We start from the raw sequence: 16558 nt of genomic DNA on the forward strand, positions 1-16558 counted from the left end.
CACCCGTGAGTAGAGGACTTGGAGCTTCTGTGGGTCCGAGAGGTCTTCAGTGGCTGCTCTGAGGTAGCCTTCGAAGCAGGTTAGCCAGTGGTCGAAGGTGGACGTGGCGTTGGCTGCGTGAGGGCTCAGCTCCAGGCGATCAGGCTTGATTAAGATGTTCATCTTTTAAAATCATGTGCAATAAATTGATGTACCATCAATTACCACGAGATGAGAATGGTGAAACAGTCGAGGCTTTATTGCACAAGATGTTGTGCCTCCTGCTGCTGGGAGCAGCGCAGGAGAACATACCCTTTTATACACCTCCTGCTGGGAGGAGCCAGCAGACTGGGATTTACTGTGGTAGCTGTAATACATGGGCAGTACCATGCAATGTGTTACTAGTGGTGTTTACCACAGAGATCAACTCCAATTCTAGCCTTTGCCAGACAACAGATGTGTGAGGTATGTTATAGCCATTGGAATAAAAGGAACAGTAGCAACACGGATACAAAATTGACTGAATAATAGGAAGCAGAGAGAGATGGTTGTAACAATATGTGTATTGTAAGGTATACAAGGAGTTAACAATAAGTTAATAATACTTCTCACCGCCAGATGGCGATAAGGAGCAGTGGCATTAATATCAAGTGACTTCTGGGAGAAGGTTGTCAGGCGTTAGAGAGATATGGGGCTGCTGCATTCTCCGCCCCACCGAGCCACGCCACATTTATGTTTCAGCACACCGGCAGGATGCTCCGTTATGCCAGCAGGTCAGAGGGGTTTCCCATTGTGGGGAGCCCCACGCTGCCGGGAAACCCCCGGACTGCCGGCAAAACAGAGCATTCTGCCGGCAGAGAATCCAGCCCGTGGTGTATAGCATCGAGTTCTGTTGTAAGAGATATCGTATTGTTTTATTGATTAACTTATTTCTTGTTGACAGGTTAGAATCTTTAATTTAGTAGTGTAAAATAAATCAGCTTTGTTCAATAACTCAGCTTGATGTTCTTTGTTAACACTACATTCGCTGAGCATCCTGATAGACCCAACAAAGAACATCACAATGGTTATTGGATAATTTTTGGACTGGAAGAAGTTTGTAGTGATATTCCCTAGAGGTCGGTATTGAATCTCTTGCTTTTCCTGATATATATTAGTAATATAGATCTTGTGCACAGGGGACAATTTCAAAGTTTGTGGATGATGCAAAATATGTAAATATTGTAAACCGTGAAGAGGACAGTGTAGAACTTCAAAGGTCATAGACAAGTTGTTGGACTGGGCAGCTAGGTGGCAGATGAATTCAATGTGGAGAAGTGTGAAGTGATGCATTTTGGTAGGAACAACATTGAGAGAAAATTGGCGGGATTTTCTGAGCAACCCGCTGTGTGTTTTCCAGCGGCGGAAGCAGCCCGCCAGCGGGACTTTCTGATCCCGCCGCTGTCAATGGGATCTCCCATTGAATTCACACCACATCACTGGGAAACCTGTAGCAAGTGTGCTCCACCGGCAGGACCAGAAGATCCCGCTGGTGTAAACAGCCAGAAGGTCTCGTCCATAGTATTTGGGGAGTTATTAATAGGGGCAAAGGATACAAGAGCAAGGAAATTATGCTGAACTTATACATGACACCAGTTAGACCTCAGCTGGAATATTGTGTACAGTTCTGGGCGCCACACTATAGGAAGGATGTGGCCCCATTGGAGAGAGTGCAGAAGAGGTTCACAAGAATGGTTCCAAGAGTGAAAAACTTTTGTTATGAACGTAGATTGGCGCGGTTAGGACTGTACTCCTTGGGGGTGTGGGGGAAAGGAAGGGGAATGGCACTAAGTCATGACGCTCGTTTGGAGAGCCAGTGCAGAGACAGTGGGCCACATGCGGGTAACAAATCTGTGATTCTGGGATGTACCAGGAGGCCTGTGCAACCCTGAAACCTCTGAGAATCAACACCTTCCTTAATTTATCTTCCGATTAATTTCACTATCCCCTGATCATGTGCTGTCAGATGTTTCTACGAGGATTGTTGATCATCTGCTCCAGTCTCTGTTCCCCTGTTCTGCTGTAATTTGGCCTCTGAAACCTATTAACAGTGTCAATTAAGAATTGCAATGTGGTGTGATATTCATTCATTTGACTTTTTTCAATAACTCACATTTGAAGGGAAACCCACATATATCTCATTCACATTGACACAGTGGTTATTTAGCACTGCTGCCTCAGTGCCAGGGACCTGGGTTCAATTCCAGCCTCGGGTCACTGTCTCCGTGGGGTTTTTGCGTACTCTCCGTGTCTGTGTGGGTTTCCTCCGGGTGCTCCGGTTTCCTCCAACAGTCCAAAGATGTGCGGATTGCCCATGCTAAATTGCCCTTCAGTGTCCAGGGATGTGCAGATTCTGTTATGGGGATAGTTAGAAGTGGGCATGGGCAGAGTGTTCATTCAAAAGGTTGGTGCCGACTCGATAGGCCGGATGGCCTCCTGCTGCACTGCACAAAACAAAAGGCTATTTTGACAAAGTATACTCGATTCATTGTACTCAATATTTACACATTCCAGGTATTGCTGTTCTGTGTTGCTCTCATTTCCATATCGAAAATGATAACACATACCGTTGCATTGCATTGCCGTTCTTTTTCCAGACATGAACATCTTGTTGCTCATCTCTGTGGGCCTCATAATCTTGGGTCCGCCTGGGGTAGTCATCTTCAGCTTTGTTCTTGGTGCCTGAGACTGGCTGTTGTCCAATTCTACCACGTCCAGCCTACATTTCAAGAGTACTACCCGTGGGCCTTCATGTATTGTTCCCCGAAACAGGCTTTTGTACATCTCTGACATTTTTATTATAAATTATGCAAAGCATGGCTGGGTGAGCAAAATATTTGAGATTTTATCTGAACCAAGTGCCAATTTATTTGTTTGGGAATTATGAAAATAGCAGCAGAACAGATGTACTGTAGTTTCCTGGTTATATTCTGCCCTACTAACAACTTCATATCGATCAGAAACTTCGACAGAAATATTGCACGCACCATTTTAATTTGAGCCTATTAATTTCTACAAGGCACAGAACTTTATGAAGAAAAGAAACTATAATCCACAGTGGAGGTTAGCACATTAAACACTGCAATGTCAGAAAGGAGGTAGAGAGAAAGCACTGAGCTGCAGGTCACTTTGACTGACTGACGTCAGTTATTGGGAAAATGCTGGACTCTTAATGCACTTAGAGACTCTGGCTACTAGAATACTGAACATTTTTAGAATGTTCCATGCATTAAATTTAATGGAGTAAACTTTGAAAAAAGTAACTTACCTGGACAATTCGGCGAGACACTACGTTGACAGTGTGGCTGCAGACTCGTTACTGGCTTCACGTGACGTTCCATCCCATGCTCCAAGTGAACATTGACCGCATCCGACCCAGCTTGGCCCAAATTGCCCACGGCCCAAGCCACATGACCTGAAATCCTTTGATATGTGAAATTTGGCTCAGCCTCGGTCCCAAGGGTGCAGGAGTTGACGAACTGTACCAATATGGTCAGGCAGAGGCAACTTAGAGCTGTAAAAAGGAAATTGCGTTTGACAAATTTACCTGAGTTTTTTGAGGCTGTAACACGTTGGCGAGATACAAGTGAACAGGAATAAATTCCAAAAGGCAAACACAAAGGCTCATGGAGTTGAGGCTCATATATTAGAATGTATTGAGAATTGATTAATGGACAGGATGCAAAAAGTAAAGATAAATAGGACATTTTCAAGTTGGGAGGCTGTGACTAATGAAGTACTGCAAAGGAATCTACATTAATGATTTAGACAAAGGCCAAGAGTAATGTATTTAGACTTACTGACAGTGCAAAGATATGTAGGAATGTAAGCTATGAGAATGCAAAGAGGTCTAGAGAGGTTAAAGTCCTGTGAAGCAACAGTGCTAACCACTGTGCTACCGTGCCACCCATCTCAGTGATTTCTCCAAGTGGTGTTCAACATGGAGGACGTGATTCATCAGCTGATGGTGGACGGTATGCGGTAAGCAGCATGAGGCTTCCTTGCCCACGTTTGACCTGAAGCCATGAGATTTCATGGAGTCCAGAGTCGATGTTGAGGACTCCCAGAGCATCTCCGCCCTGACTGTATACCACTGTGCCAGCACCTCTCCTGCACCTGTCCTGCCGGTGACACAGAACATACCAGGAATAGTGATAGCGGCATCTGGGACATTGTCTGTAAGGCATGTCTCTGCCAGGCTGTTCTTTGACTAGTCTGCGAGACAGCTCTCCAATTTTAGCACAATCACCCCAGATGTTAGTAAAGAGGACTTTACAGTGTCGACAGGGAACCAGTTTGCCGCTATCATTTCCAACTCCTAGGTTGATATCAGGTGGTCTTTCCTTTATATTGACTTTGTCACAGTTTGATACAACTGAGTGGCTTGCTAGACAATTTCAGGGGGCGTTTAAGAGTCAGCCACATTTCTATGGATCTGGAGTCACATGTCGGACAGACCAGGTGAGGACAGCAGATTTCCTTTCCTAAAGGACATTAGTGAACCAGCTGTGCTTTTTTTAATAATAATCTTTATTATTGTCACAAGTAGGCTTACATTAACACTGCAATGAAGTGACTGTGATAATCCCCTAATCGCCCATATTCCGGCGAATTCAGAATGTCCAATTCACCTAACAGCACGTCTTTCAGGACTTGTGGGAGGAAACCGGAGCACCCGGAGGAAACCCACGCAGACACTGGGAGAACGTGCAGACTCTGCACAGACAGTGACCCAAGCTGGGAATCGAACCCGGGTCCCTGGCGCTGTGAAGCAACAGTGCTAACCACTGTGCTACCGTGCCACCCATACGACACTCAACAATGGTTTTACCGGTCATCGTTAGACTTTTAATTCCAGATGTGTATTGGATTCACTTTCCACCATCTGCCAAAGTGGGATTCCAACCCTGGTCCCCAGCCCTGTGTCTCGGGATCACCAGTCTCAGTGGATTAGATTAAACCATGTTTCTTGTTGTGGGGGGGTTTTGGTAAGGGCAGGGGAAGCTGACCTCCTCCCCTCTAATTTTCCTGAATACATTGACCCATGCTGAGGTAGAGCACAAGAGCCACAGATATTTTCCAGCACTTTTGTCCATGCGACTGTACTTACTATATGAACTTTGGGGCTCAGTGTGAACAACAGCAAGTACCATAGCCATGCCTGGTGCTGTCCAAGAATGAATGGGCACACGTTCCCTTCCAACAAGAGTCACTTTTTAGCCATCAGCAGCTGAAATTGTGGGTGGCATGGTAGCACAGTGGTTAGCACTGTTGCTTCACAGCACCAGGATCCCAGGTTCAATTCCCAGCTTGGATCACTGTCTGTGCAGAGTCTGCACGTTCTCCCTGTATCTGCGTGCGTTTCTACCGGGTGCTCCAGTTTCCTCCCACAAGACCCGAAAGACGTGCTGTTAGGTAAATTGGACATTCTGAATTCTCCCTCTGTGTACCCGAACAGGCGCCGGAATGTGGCAACTAGGGGCTTTTCACATTAACTTCATTGCAGTGTTCTTGTCAGCCTACTGTGACATTAAAGATTATTATTATTGTTTGCCGGTAATTTTAGCTGACTTTACTCCTCCCCTTAAACTGGGACACTGAAGCGGGTTCCAAAATCCCCACTACACCCACCCTTCTCCTCGTCCTCGATCATTTGTAGCACCCTTACCCTCTTCCGCACTGGCAGACTGAACAACCCTGTTGCTTAATGCTTGGATTTACTGAGCCAATACAGAAGTTGCTTTAAACACTGGTTGCTCTCTTTGTAGATAAGGTACCGAAGGGACATTGACACCGAGGCTGCCGCACACCGAGTGAGGACAATTGGAACTAACACGACAGCAAGAATCCGAGATCTTAAACCCCACACGCGCTACATTCTGGAAGTCAGGGCCTACAACAAGGCAGGAGCTGGCCCTTCTAGTCAACAAGTTGGAATCACTACAATGAAAGCACGTATGTATCACTTCAGTGATATGAGATTTTAGAATCGTTTGTAATGAAGATGCGGCTGTCAATTGTTCTCCCGGGTTCGATTCCAACGTTGAGTGACTGTCTGTGTGGAGTTTGCATGTTTTTCCCGTGTCTGTGTGGGTTTCCTCTGGGTGCTCCAGTTTTCTCCCATAACCCAAAGATGTGCAGGTCAGGTGTATTGGCCACACTAAATTGCCTCTTATTGTTCAACGGTTAGGTGGGAGCTATGGGGTTGGGGCGGGGTTGTGGGCCTAGGTGGCGTGCTCTTTCAGAGAGTTCTACACTGTTAGGGGTTCTATGATTCTACGATTTCTCTGTTCAGCCAGCACTAACCCTTATTGGCTGGGTGCATCATCAGGGGCCCCATATCCTCAGGATGCTTTCCCCTCATGACAACACGGTGCAACAGACAGCTACAAATATTTACATCGGCTCTACCATGTACTGCAGAGCTCCTCGTGAGAAGTCCAGACAGTAGATGCATTGTATCAGCAAGTCAGTGGTCAGTTCTGGGCAGGGCAGCACGGTAGCACAAGTGGATAGCACTGTGGCTTCACAGCACCAGGGTCCCAGGTTTGATTCCCCGCTGCGGAGTCTGCACGTTCTCCCCGTGTCTGCGTGGGTTTTCTCCGGGTGCTCCAGTTTCCTCCCACAGTCCAAAGACGTGCAGGTTAGGTGGATTGGTCATGATAAATTGCACTCAGTGACCAAAAATGTTAGGAGGTGTTATTGGGTTATGGGGATAGGGTGGAAGTTAGGGCTTAAGTGGGTCGGTGTAGACCCGATGGGCCGAATGGCCCCTTCTGCACTGTATGTTCGATGTTCTACCACATTCTGTGTGACTTTCATTCTGTGAATACTGTGCATGTGTGTGTAGGCTGAACACTGGAGTCATCAGCAATGTCTTCAAGTTGTACAGTCCTTGTCTCCCACTCGCCCCCTTTAGTTTAGCATTGTGGCTTAAATGCAGTTGGAGTGGGTTTCCACAGAGCACAGAATCTATAGTTGCTGCCAGGATACCAGACATTTACCTCTGGTCCCACACCAGCTGGGCTTTGAGGCTACTGGAGGGCAGAGGTGGCTTTTAACAGCCGCAAAGTGGTATGTTCAGCCAGTGGAATCCAGTGCACCGTGAGACTCATCTTCACAAAGCTGCAAATCCACTTTCTCCACTAATCCCTGCCAAGACAGAATGAAATAGAATGAGCTCATTTTGAATTCGAAACTTAGTTCTCCTTAAGCAAGAGTGAAGTTGCAAAATCTTCAGTTCAAACCTCGAAAGAGTTAGACACTTAAAGATTCATTGCCATAGTCACTTTCTAGCAATGCCAGCCTTGGCCTAGTATAAAGTTACATTTGCGTCTGCAACGAGTGGCTGTTTTTATAGATGGCACCTTTACTGAAGTATAGACAGCTCTCACATTGTCTATCGCTGGGGTTTAGGTGGGCGAATTGCTCCCCCAAAACTCTGGAGAGATATAGCCTTCCTTTTAGAGTTCCTCTTCTTTTTCTTCTCCTCCTCCCCTTCTTCTCCCTCTTCCAGCAGCTTGTCCTTCTCTGTGTGACCTCTGCTCATTCTCCCAGTCCTTCCAAGAGGAAGGTTTACTTGGGCGGCCATACCTGGGAGCAACAGATTGATACAGAAGCTAGAAAGCTCACTGAAAACTTCCAGCAAATCCCATACCACCCCTCCCATAGAATTTTCACAACTTGAAATAGCGACAGAAAACACTAAACTGGCAGAAATGTAGTGACAAACAATAAACGTCAGCCAGCAACAAACCTGATGATTCCTTAAAATAGTGTCAGTGGAGGCTCCTTCCTGGTGCTGAATGTGTGTGCAGCTGGGTGAGGTTTAGAGAGGGCGTTTGCTGGAGTACTGAGCTCTGAGGTGGCACCACTGGCATCAATTAGTATTGTCCACAAAATTACATCATGATCTGCTTGCTCAGCATACATTTTTTAAATTAATTCATGGCATGTGGTCTTCACTGGCTAGGCCAGCATTTATTGCCCATCCCTAATTGCCCCTTGACAAGGTGGTGGTGAGGTGGCTTCCTGAACCGGTGCGATCCCTGAGGTGCTGGTACACCCACTGTGCTGTTAGGAAGGGAGTTTCAGGATTTTGCCCCAGTGACCGTGAAGGAACGCTGATATGTTTCCAAGGCAGGATGATGAGTGGCTCAGAGGAGAACCTCCACATGGTGGTTTTCCCAGGCTTCTGCTTCCCTTATCTACCAGTCAATGTTCATTGTACGCACATTAGTGCCCGCACCAAAATTACATCTGGTGTGATTTACCTCTGAAGAGCATAGACGTGCCACTACAGACACCAGTTTAGAGTGTGAAGGGCAATTGTGCCCAAGTAATGGGCAGTAATGGGTCTAATTTTTCACCTACACTCGTAGCGCATGGGTTTTCTGCTATTTTGTTGCATTAGAATAAACTTTATACTCTCAGTTGATGTTTGTTAGACAGTTTGAAAATTCCCAAATATCTTCCCATTGCTGTTCGGTATCCTTTCAGTTTTAAAATTGAGCAGGTCTACATAGAACATAGAACATAGAACAATACAGCGCAGTACAGGCCCTTCGGCCCACGATGTTGCACCGAAACAAAAGCCATCTAACCTACACTATGCCATTATCATCCATATGTTTATCCAATAAACTTTTAAATGCCCTCAATGTTGGCGAGTTCACTACTGTAGCAGGTAGGGCATTCCACGGCCTCACTACTCTGACAACCCAATTGAAAAGTTTAGTTGAAGCTCTCTCAGGAAAATCGTGTCCACCCATGGACATTGTTTTTTCTCTTCCAGCGTCACTTGTCAATTATCCATCGCTGATCTGAACTGTATTGAATTATTTTCCAGCTCCCAGCATGTCTCCGAAAATAACCGACGCCACCATGCACGGGACCTACTACAGGATTTCCTGGGAATCGGTCAAGCCATTGGACAATGAGTCAAATGTCGAAGGCTACAAGGTATGTTGCAGATAGAGTAGTCTTGTGCAAAGTGAGCCAAACTGTGGCGACCCCCGTTCTCCATGTTTCAATGTTGTCCCCCCATCACGGTTACCTGCTGGAATTCCCATGGGACAGAGTCTTGAAGGAGGGATCCCTCGCTGGACTGCTTATTGTTATCGGTCTCCTTACATCAGCTTTGCAGTCGAAAAGAAAGATCCCAAGCCATGTCCATCGTTGGTATAATACTTACTTCCATTCCCATGCCACAGCTATTGTTGTACCATGCATGAGACAACAGGATCTGGAGATCCACAAGCACCACTGTGTTTGGCTCTTAAATGCCCTCTGAAAAAGCCAAGTAAGCCAGTCAATTGAAGGGCAGTTAGCAATGGGCGATAAATGCTGGTCCAGCCAGCGATGCCCTCATCCCATGAATGATTTTTTAAAAAATGTTATTGTCCTCTCGTCCCTTTCTTTTGTGGGTAACGATGAAGGCCAATTTTTGCACAGAAGAGCACAAAAGGGACTGGGAAAACTGCTGGAATTCATCACTGCTGATTTGCCAGGATACAACATCGACTGTTAAAGCAATCACTGCCCTGAACTATGCATTCCCTTGCATCGTTATTCCCACATTTCTCCTCTTCCCCCTCTTCACAAGGTATTTCCTGCTGCTAGGCTGAGCTATCATTTGGCCTGTGAGATCTCTCTGAAGATGGCTCTAATTGGAAGCGTAGACTCACTGAATTGACCCTTAAAATGACTGATGTGACAGCATATGAACAGCGTATACCATTTTGTTCAAATAACTGTGAGGTTCAACACGTCTTTTTATTCTGCAACTATTTCTAAACTGTGACAAAGTTTACCTCCCCTATGAGCAAATATTACAGAGGGCTAAAGTTAAATTTCAGAAATGTGAGAGTTTCTTGCCTCAAACAAATTGAATGATTCATAGTTTTATTTTTAAATTGTTATTCAGGTGATGCCACAAAGCAACAGAGTACTGGCTGAGTATCAGTCAGATAGTTATGAAATGTCTGGGGATTCATTAAATATCTATGGAGTACTGAGAGGAAATGAAGTCATGTTTTTCGTCTATATAATAATTCCATATTCTGCTGAGCACTGCCCCGCTCAACTGGAGAATTTGTTTTCTCATACTCGCCAGGGCATTTCTGTACTTTACAATGGCTTCTGAGCTGCTTTTCATTATCTCTAACTCAACGTCCTTGATTTAACTCCACCCATCTCTCTGAATATCTTGCAGTGTTCCACAGAAAGCACTCTCTCTGTTATCTGTGTTGAGTTACCCGCTCCCAGAAGGGGTACAGGTAGGGGTGGTTCAAATGACCTCGATGTCCTTGAGGTAGGCAAGAGAGAATGCCAGTCAGAGGTTCTTGCTCCCAAACACTTGCTGAGATCCTTTTGCAGGAAATGCCAGCATGAGGCCCTCGCACTGTCAAATGGACTGCCAACATGTAATGGCCAAGCTTGCACATGAAGAACGGCCAATTTGAGGAGAAATTGGAAGGCTGCCAAGGCCCATGAAACAGCGGTCCCTTTAAGGCTTCTCAGAAACGTTTGCTCTTGACTCTAAAAAACACATTACAAAAGAATCTTTTGATTGAGACCATTGGCTGAAGAAAGATCTTCAGCCTTATTGCTGGCTATGCAGTGCCCTCACTTTTCTGCAGCCACTGGGTGACGACCTTCGACACTGACTCCAGCAAAATCGACAGAGTCCCTGCTGCCCCACCCCAAGCTGGGTTAATTCCGACCTTGTCTATGTGGAGTTTGCACAATCTCCCCATGTCTGCATGGGTTTGCTCTGGGTTCTCTGGTTTCCTCCACAGTTGAAAGATGTGCAGGTTAGGTGGATTGGCCATGCACAAATTACCCCTTGGTGTCCAGAGATGTCGAGGCTAGGTTACGGGGATGGGAAAGGGGAAGTGGGCCTGGGTAGAGTGCTCTTTCAGAGGGTTGGTGCAGACTTAAAGGGCCGAATGGCTTCTTTCTGCAGGGATTCAATAATTCCTCCCACATTAGTCCCAACCATGGTGAAATGGGTGGGTGCAGTCACTGAGTGTTGGTAACTAACCCAAAATACTTTGATGAAGCCCAATCATGAAAATTGCTCAGGCCTCTCGTTCTAGGCTAGCAATGGGCATTATGATGGGTCCACCTGCTCTGTGCCTTAAACAGACTTCAGCAGAAAATGATTTTGTGAACTCCACTTCCAATCAGTGCTGTATAGAATAACAACTTGTGCGGTATTTAATGTTGGAAGATATCAAAAAGATGTTTCACAGTTGTGTTACAAAGAACTGACACTGAGCCACATAAGGCCATATTAGGGTAGATGACAAAAGCTTGGCAAAGAGATAGGTTTTAAGAATCATCTTAAAGTGGGAAAGGGGGTAAGAATGTCGAGAGGTTTGGGGAGTGAGTTCCAGAGATTTGGGCAGAGGCAGCTAAAGGCACAGCCACCAATGGTGGAATGATTAAAACCAGGGATGCTCAAGGGGCCGGAATTCGATGATCTAATGAGATACTTTGGAAGCTCCTGTATCTGGAGGTGATCGTAGAGACAGGGGAGAGGGTGAGGCCATGAAACAATTAGAAAACAATGATAAGAATTTTAAAATCGAGGCACTGCTTAATCACCTAATGTATGTCAACGAGTACTGGGGTGGTAGGTGAACAGTAATTGGTACAAGTTAGGAAAGGGGCAGCAGAGTTTTGGATGGATTGGGTTTACATAGGACAGAATGTGGGCGACCAGTCAGGAGTGCCTTTGAGTGGTCAAGTCTAGAGGTAGTAAATGCACGGATAGGAGTTTCAGCAGCAAATGAGCTGAGACAAGGGTAAAGTTCAAACATTGTGGTGATGGAAGTAGGTTGTGCTTGTGTTGACATGGAAATGTGGTTGGAGGCTCATCTCAGGGTCAAATATGACTCCAAGGTCACTCATCACCTGATTGAGTCTCAGACATTTGCCGTAGATTAGCATGGGAGCAGTAACTAGGGAATGGAGTTTGTTGCCGGGCCCAAGGACAAGGCTTCCCTGTATTTACTTGGAGGAAATGTTTTCTCATTCAGTACAGATGTCAGTCGGATTAGCAGCCTGACAATTTGCAACGGTGGAAGGGCTGACAGAAGTGCTGGTGAGATAGAGCTGGGTCCCATCATGCATAACACATGTTGACGTTTGTGAGGCAGCATGCACATGAAAGATACGAAGGGGCCAATGATAGCTCCTTGGGGAAATGCCAGAGGTAATAGTACAAGAGCTGGAAGATAAGCTATTACAAGCGATTCTCTGGAGATACAAATGGAACCCAGCAAGTTCAGCCCCACGCAGCTGGAAAAGCGTGGAGAGGGATGGTGTGGTCAAAGGCGGCAGACAGATTGAGAACCCCCCCCCCCCCAGTGCAGAAGGAGGATATTCGGTCCATTGAGACTGTCATGATATGCAAACATGCAGCTAATGAACACATAGAATAGGCCACGGCCAATGAGCAGTCAGGACACTCAGGGGTGGTACTCACTATAAAAGGGATGAAGCACTCACACCCTGCCTCTTTCCACAGACCAACATCTACAGAGTGAGACAGGGTGTATCCTTAGCATCACACCCCAGCACGTGGCTTAGAGCAAGGCTGGTTCAGTTAGACTGAGTTACTACATTTAGATTAGCAGAGAGTCAAACTCATTGAGAACTGTGCTAATAGTTCAATAAAACACATTGAACTCACTTCAAAGTCTGGAGCATCTTTTACTCAAAACTGCATCAAGTGGCAGCTTGTGTTATTCCAAATTACATAACACAACATGATACCAGGAGTCTGTTTGATCTAGTTAGTTCAACTCAGCACGGTAGCATTGTGGATAGCACAATTGCTTCACAGCTCCAGGGTCCCAGGTTCGATTCCGGCTTGGGTCTCTGTCTGTGCGAAGTCTGCACATCCTCCCCGTGTGTTTCCTCCGGGTGCTCCGGTTTCCTCCCACAGTCCAAAGATGTGCAGGTTAGGTGGATTGGCCATGATAAATTGCCCTTAGTGTCCAAAATTGCCCTTAGTGTTGGGTGGGGTTACTGGGTTGTGGGGATAGGGTGGAGGTGTTGACGTTGGGTAGGGTGCTCTTTCCAAGAGCCGGTGCAGACTCGATGGGCCGAATGGCCTCCTTCTGCACTGTAAATTCTATGTAAATCCGTGATGACCAGCGAATGTATACCGGCACAATGGAAAAGATTCAGGCTCCTCTCCAGCTCAGGACCTCCGGCAATCTCAGCAACTGGCGGTCATTCAAGCAGAAATTTCAGCTTTACGTCGAAGCATCAGGCCTCAATGGTGCGTCTGATGCACGGAAGATAGCTCTTTTCCTCACCACAGTGGGTGATCACGCCTTGGAAATATTCAACTCCTTTCACTTCGCCGAAGACCAGGACAAGACAAAGTTTGAGACCATCCTGGATAAGTTTGACAGCCACTGTGAGGTGGACACCAACAAAATCTTCGAGCGCTACATATTCAAGCAGCGATTGCAAGGTAAAGACCAATCCTTCAACTCATATTTAACTAACCTTAGAGTGCTAGCGCAATCCTGCAACGGTGATATCACTGACTCCATGATCAGAGACCAAATCGTTTTTGGAGTTCACTCTGATCCTCTGAGAGAGCAGTTACTGAAGATCAAGCATATGACCCTGCCAATCGTGATTGAAACTTGCACAGTGCATGAGCATGCTAAAAATCGCTATTCCCAGTACAAAACGGCAGAAAGTGGAAAAACTAGCCTCCCACGAGGCGGAGAGTGTGCAGGCCATCTCCCGGATGCAGCACCTCAACATTGACGAAAGCGGCAATTTTGTGTGCTCTTCCCAGGGCCTGACGCATGCCCGATGCGAACGGGATAACAAAGCGGCCGAAACCTGCACTGCGCAGGTGCAGGCGTCTGAGAACCGCACTGTGCATGTGCAACGACGCACAGAGCGTCAGGACGCCGACGTCATGACGTGTTCGAACTGTGGCACCGCCCATTTAAAGAAACACTGCCCTGCAAGAGGCAGACGCTGTTTAAACTGCGGGAAGCCAGGCCTGTGTAGATCTGCACCACCAGTCAGGAGCCAGCGCTCCCAATTCCGACGACGGCGCGTCCGGAGTGTGCAACAACACCTACAGGATTCTGATCCCGGCAGTGCAACGGATCCAGATGATGAATGCCTGGACAGTGCCTACCGTGTGGGCATTATTACAACGTGTGAATACGCCACACCAGACTCATCGCAAGTCCAGTCAATCCTAGCTGTGGATTCCGAGGACGAATAGCGAGCAGTGATGGAGGTCAACCACTGCCCCATCCAGTTCAAGCTGGACACAGGTGCCTCTGCCAACCTCCTCTCGCAGACTTCAGACACATTAAGAAGCCCCCCACGGTCCTTCCAGCTGCCTGCAAGCTCCTGGATTACAACGGGAATGCCATCACGGCACTGGGATCCTGCCATCTGCACGTATCCAACCGACACACACAAGCACGGTTACACTTTGAAATTGTTAAGCCGGACAGGGCATCCCTACTAGGTGCGCACGCCTGCAAGCAGCTGAAGCTCGTTCAAAGGGTTTACACCACGACATCCTCCCATGTGGATCTTCAGGCTGGCATCAACGACATCCTCGCCCAGTATCCAGATCTGTTCAACGGTATGGGCACGTTACTGAATCGATACAAGATTCTGCTACGACCTGATGCCAAGCCAGTGGTCCACGTACCACGACGAGTCCCTGCTCCACTGAGAGAGCGCCTGAAGGCAGAGCTCAAGGATCTTCAGCAACAAGGCATCATATCCAAGGTCACCGAACCGACTGACCGGGTCAGCTCGATGGTGTGCGTAAAGAAGCCTTCGGGGGACCTGCGCATCTGTATTGATCCCAAGGATCTCTATAAGAATATCATGCGGGAACACTACCCCATCCCGAAGCGGGAGGAACTCACGAGTGAGATGGGACACGTGCGCTTCTTCACCAAATTGGATGCATCGCAGGGATTTTGGCAAATCCAGCTGGAAGTGTCCAGCAGAAGACTTTGCACCTTTAACACGCCTTTTGGCAGATACTGCTACAATCACATGCTATTTGACATCATCTCGGCATCGGAGATATTCCATCGCATCATGGAGCAGATGATGGAGGGCATTGAAGGGGTTTGTGTGTACGTGGACGACATCATTATATGGTCCACGACCCCTGAAGAACATGTGTCCCGTCTCCAGAAGGTATTCAGCCGTGTACATGCCAACGACCTAAAGTTAAACAGATCCAAATGTTGTTTTGGCACATCGACGCTGAAGTTCCTAGGCGACCAGGTCTCACAGCATGGTGTGCGACCGGACACATCCAAAATCAAGGCCATCGAGGCGATGAAGGTCCCTGAGGACAAAAAAGGCGGTGCTGCGCTTCTTGGGAATGGTCAATTTTCTGGGCAAGTTCATTCCAAACATGGCCACACACACCACGGCCCTACGCAACCTGGTAAAAAAGTCAACTGCCTTTGAGTGGAAGGCGGCACACCAGACAGAATGGCTGGAGCTGAAAGCCAAGCTCACCACTGCACCAGTCCTGGCATTCTTCGACCCGGACCGGGAGACAAAGATATCCACAGATGTGAGTCAGGATGGCATCGGTGTGGTGCTGCTTCAACGAGATGACACATCATCCTGGGACCAGTAGCCTACGCATCAAGGGCGATGATGCCCACTGAAACCAGATATACTCAGATTGAGAAGGAGTGCTTGGGTCTTCTCACCGGCATCCTCAAATTTTATGATTATGTCTACGGCCTGCCGACATTCACTGTCGAGACGGATGATAGGCCTCTGGTCCACATTATCCACAAGGACCTGAACAACATGACGCCTCGGTTGAATCCTGCTTTTTTTTTTTAAAATAATTTTTATGAAAGGTTTTCATAAAATATGAATAACAAAATGAGAAAGAAAAAAGAACCCAACAGGGTTAAGTACAAAACACAATCTAAAAAAGCAACCCCCAAACCCCTCCCCCCTGTACATAAATAATAAATTAACATTAACACCCTGACTTAAGACAACAGGTGTATAAACCCCCTCAGACCCTCCAGTGTAAATAACATAAACAAAAATAAAGTAACCCCTCCCCCCCAGAGCTGCTGCTGCCATTGACCAATGTCTAGCGTTCTGCCAGAAAGTCTAAGAACGGTTGCCACCGCCTAAAGAACCCTTGTACCGACCCTCTCAAGGCGAATTTCACCCTCTCCAATTTAATGAACCCTGCCATATCGCTGATCCAGGATTCCACGCTTGGGGGCCTCGCATCTTTCCACCTAAGGAGAATCCTTCGCCGGGCTACCAGGGACGCAAAGGCCAGAATTCCGGCTTCTTTCGCCTCCTGCACTCCTGGCTCCTCTGCCACCCCAAATATTGCGAGCCCCCAGCCCGGTTTAACCCTGGATCCTACCACCCTCGACACCATCCTCGCTACGCCCTTCCAAAATTCCTCCAGCGCTGCGCATGCCCAGAACACATGGGTGTGATTTGATGGGCTCCCTGAGCACCTACCACC

General features: G+C 47.2%; 1 protein-coding gene across 11 annotated transcripts in view; it reads left to right on the forward strand.

Moving 5' to 3' along the window:
- LOC140396152 (contactin-1-like) overlaps positions 1 to 16558 on the forward strand; it is a 1065645-nt gene that overhangs the window by 935713 nt on the left and 113374 nt on the right. For all 11 annotated transcript variants that reach the window (XM_072484363.1, XM_072484362.1, XM_072484364.1 and 8 more), the window contains 2 exons: positions 5787 to 5973; positions 8867 to 8979. In XM_072484363.1, coding sequence (XP_072340464.1) covers positions 5787 to 5973; positions 8867 to 8979 — 300 coding nt within the window. The remainder of the gene's footprint in view (positions 1 to 5786; positions 5974 to 8866; positions 8980 to 16558) is intronic.

The sequence above is a fragment of the Scyliorhinus torazame genome, chromosome 19 (assembly GCF_047496885.1).
Source record: "Scyliorhinus torazame isolate Kashiwa2021f chromosome 19, sScyTor2.1, whole genome shotgun sequence".
NCBI lineage: Eukaryota > Metazoa > Chordata > Chondrichthyes > Carcharhiniformes > Scyliorhinidae > Scyliorhinus > Scyliorhinus torazame.